Raw genomic sequence first — 3,758 nt, forward strand, 5'->3', positions numbered from 1 at the left:
GATTTTGACATATTTACAGGAATTCCGCAGCCATCTGATGATTCCGCAGCCTTTTTGTTAATCTCAAGGTTCCACGTGTCATTTTTCCAAACGAGCCACATGGGCACTTAGGAATCAAGGTGCTCGAGGTTCCTGTGCTGTTAGTTCGGTCAACCACGTCATCTGTACCTCCGGTCAACGAGGGTCAAGTTATGGTCAACAAAGGCAGCTTAACGGTGATAGGTAAGCTGTTGGGTCACGTCAGTTCAAACGGTGATTTGTCCGTCTTACGCAGGCTGTGGGGGACATAATCCAACTCTGGATTCATTGCCCATAACGACCAGAACCTCCAGCTCATCCACGAGGCTTATGACGTGTTATTGAACCTTAATTACGCATGACAGTTAGTTTATTTTTCAGTTTTAGCTGTACGCATTAGGCCATCTTTCAGATGCCTATAAAAACTTGCGTCTGCGTACGCTTATGGTTACTTTTTAGTTGCTGTGTTTTATGAACTCGTTATCATTTTAGTGCATTTCAAAACTCTGTTTTAATAGTGTTGTTCTAGCACTCTTGACTGTAATTTTCTGCACATGGAGTAATAGAAGCAGTGCTGTTCTGAAGTTTTCAATACCTTGAGTCTTCTTTGGGTTATATGAATGGAGGGCCCCTGTTCATGTTAGCCCTTGTATAGTATTTTATGTTCAGCATTTCCTTATTTTCATTTAGCATTTCTTTTCTTGAAACATGTACAACTTAATTCACTTTCATTGTTATTTCATTTGCAGCATTCATTTTGACTGATCAGTATTGTTCTTTTGCAGGTTTTTAACCCGGGATTGTTTTTGTGTTTATGTATTTGCTTTATATCTAGTGGTAGTTTCAGTTGACAGATTCAAAGTTGCTGCCTTTACTTTATTTTCATAGCTGATTTTTAGTTTAATTTCTCAAAGTTGTCTGCTAACATATGAATGGTCTCTTTATTACAAATTGTCTATCTTTTAGAGATCAGAATACTAATAACTTGCAGCTGGCTTTGAGTACTTTTTAGACTAATCTTTAACTACTTTCTAATCGTGCTTTACACAGTACTATGTGTTAGAGGCAGAGAGTTAGAGAGAGCTGAACATTATAACTAGTCTTTAAAGTAGATTTTTCTCATTTTTTATCATTTCTTAGACTTATCTTTAGCTACTTCCTAATCGTGTTTTACACAGTACTATGTGTTAGAGGCAGAGAGTTAGGAAGAGATAAACATTATCATTGGTCTTTTAAGTGATTTTCTTACCTTTTATTTGCAGCAGCATGAATGGTGTCTAATGCCATTAGAAAGTGGTTCTTTGCTTTCAAGTCATTTCAAGTTATTTATTTCCTTCAAGCTTTTCCTTTTCAGCAAGTAGTTAGAAACCACTAATCACACACTCTCACTCATCTAGAACTCACCTTACACACACTATCACTCATCTGTTTATAAAAACATCACTCCATCTTAGGAAGATAAATTAACCACAAACAACACCCCAAACGACAAAAAGCTCTAAGAGGTTGCTTAAGTACATATAGTACACCTTCACTTCATCAGCTTACGAGCCCCGGGTTGACAATTAATGACATCCATTTAGGAACACTAAATTGACTAAACAATTAGATAGATTTTTCATTCAAAGCTCATATTTGTTACTAGGTTTAGAACCCAGAATGCACATTCTTGCTAGCAGCATCTCGGACCATAAGCCCTTAAAGTTAGAGCTCCTAGCCCATCTTGATCTGGGTCCTATTCCCTTTAGATTTAGTCCCCTCTGGGTCAAGGAGCCAGACTTCATGCAAACAGTCAAGGATAGTTGGAGTCAGCCTGTCAAAGGATCTCCTTTCTTTATCTGGGAGGAAAAGCCTAGAAGGGTAAAAGGAGTTCTAAAACGATGGGTCAAAACCTTGTCCAACCCTGATACAGAAAGAAAAGCCATTAAAGCCTCTCTTGCCTCTCATCAAACTCATATGGAGAACGCTATAGTCATAGAGGAGCCGTTAGATCAAGAGGCTCATCTGCAACAGTGCTTTCATAAGGCCTGCTTAGCTGAAGAAGAATACTGGAGATTAAAACCTCGAAACCTCTGGCTCAAAGCAGGGGACAGGAACACTGCTTTTTTCCACAAGCAAGCCCAGGCCAGGAAATGCTTCAACACTATTTATGAGATTAAGGAGGATAACAACACTCACAAGGATTTTGAAGACATTAAGAAAGTAGCCTTTTCTCACTTTCAAAACTTGTATAGTGAAGATAAGGATCTGCACCAATACTCAGATCTGTTAGACATTATTCCTTCTTCAATTTCTCATCGTATGAACGAGATCCTTGAGGCCAAAGTCACTAAAGATGAAGTTAAAAAGGCCCTTTTTTATATGGATCTGGATAAGGCCCCTGGGCCGGATGGCTTCTCTGCCAGGTTTCTCCAAGTTTGTTGGCCGATTGTTGAAAAGGATCTTCTCAAAATGGTTCAAAAGTCTCAAAATACTCAGAAAATAGGAGGCAGCACAAACTCCGCTTTCTTAGCCCTCATTCCCAAGGAAAAAGGCGCCAACAACTTCAGTAGATTCTGTCTGATTTCCTTATGCAATACTAGGTACAAGTTAATCACCAAAGTAATTGCAAATAGATTGAAGCTCATTCTTCCCAAAATAATTTCGGAGAATCAAGGAGGCTTCATCCAAGGAAGGCAGATCGTGGACAACTTCACCCTTGTTCAAGAGGCAATTCATTCAAGTCTTCTTCGAAAAGAACAAGGTATGGTGATTAAACTCGATTTAGCAAATGCCTTTGATCGAGTAAATCATAGCTTTCTTTTAAAAGTCATGAGCAAGTTTGGGTTTGGAGCAAACTTCATTAAATGGATCTGGGCATGCATCTCGAAGCCACAGATTGCTCCTCTTGTAAATGGAAGAGCCACTGATTTTTTCAAAGCTTCGAGAGGGCTTAGGCAGGGGTGTCCTCTTTCCCCTCTGCTATTTGTCATCCAAGCCTCTGTTCTCAGCTTCCCGTTAGACAAAAAGATGCAAGATCAAGATATTAATGGACTGTGTATTGCAAGAGGGGTCAAAAACATAAATCACGCCTTATTTGTGAATGACACTCTGCTTTTGGGTACCGCCTCTCTTTCCTCTGCCTCTAAATTTAAAGCAGTTTTGGATGAATTCAGTGAGGCCTCAGGCAACATTGTAAATAAGAACAAATGTCACATCTTCAGCTCGAACACTTCGCCCAGATTGCTCTCTGTTATTTCTAGATGTTTGGGTTTTGCAGCCTCCTCTTCTTGGACCTCTTTCAAATACTTGGGCGTTCCCGTTTTTCATAAGAGACCTGCAAGCAAAGACTGGCTCCCTCAGCTTGAAAAATTCAAGACTAGGATCCAAGCCTGGGGTTACTCCTGGCTCAACACTGCTGGCAAATCTGTCCTAATTAAATCTGTGCTCACCAGCCTCCCTCTATTTCAATTTGTTGGGCTTCTCACTCCGGCAATCATATTAAAAAAATGGAAGAGTTCATGTGGAGGTTCTTTTGGAAGGGAGGAAAACAGAATGAAAACAAGATTCCCCTTATCAGTTGGGAAACCATCTCCAAGACACTGTGGGAGGGTGGTTTGAATTTCAAAAGTCTCTGTCAGCAGAATGTGGCTATGGCAGCTAAGATTATCTGGAGGATCATTGCGCCCAAGCCTGGCTGGGCCCAATTGGCTATCTGGAAAAAGTATTTTAGAGGTCCTCGTTCTAGCTGTTTAGACAAT

The 3,758-nt window shown here is 40.1% G+C and overlaps 1 protein-coding gene across 1 annotated transcript; it reads left to right on the forward strand.

Moving 5' to 3' along the window:
- Nucleotides 1-1,677: 1,677 nt before the first annotated feature.
- On the forward strand, nt 1,678-3,433 carry LOC149176092 (uncharacterized). The gene is made up of 3 exons (XM_089421341.1): nt 1,678-2,423; nt 2,601-2,766; nt 3,278-3,433. Exons 1-3 carry the CDS (start codon nt 1,678-1,680, stop codon nt 3,431-3,433), a joined length of 1,068 nt encoding a protein of 355 aa, XP_089277467.1.
- The last annotated feature ends 325 nt before the right edge of the window (nt 3,434-3,758 follow it).

This window comes from Pinus tabuliformis, chromosome 4_1 (genome assembly GCF_031772625.1).
Source record: "Pinus tabuliformis cultivar Carrire ecotype Pingquan chromosome 4_1, CPIR1, whole genome shotgun sequence".
Taxonomy (NCBI): Eukaryota; Viridiplantae; Streptophyta; class Pinopsida; order Pinales; family Pinaceae; genus Pinus; species Pinus tabuliformis.

Coding starts and splice junctions, on each gene's coding strand:
- LOC149176092 (XM_089421341.1), top strand. CDS start 1,678: ATGCACATTCTTGCTAGCAGCATCTCGGACCATAAGCCCTTAAAGTTA. Junction 2,424..2,600: donor CCGGATGGCTTCTCTGCCAG/GTTTCTCCAAGT, acceptor ATGCAATACTAG/GTACAAGTTAATCACCAAAG. Junction 2,767..3,277: donor TTCGAAAAGAACAAGGTATG/GTGATTAAACTC, acceptor TGGGTTTTGCAG/CCTCCTCTTCTTGGACCTCT.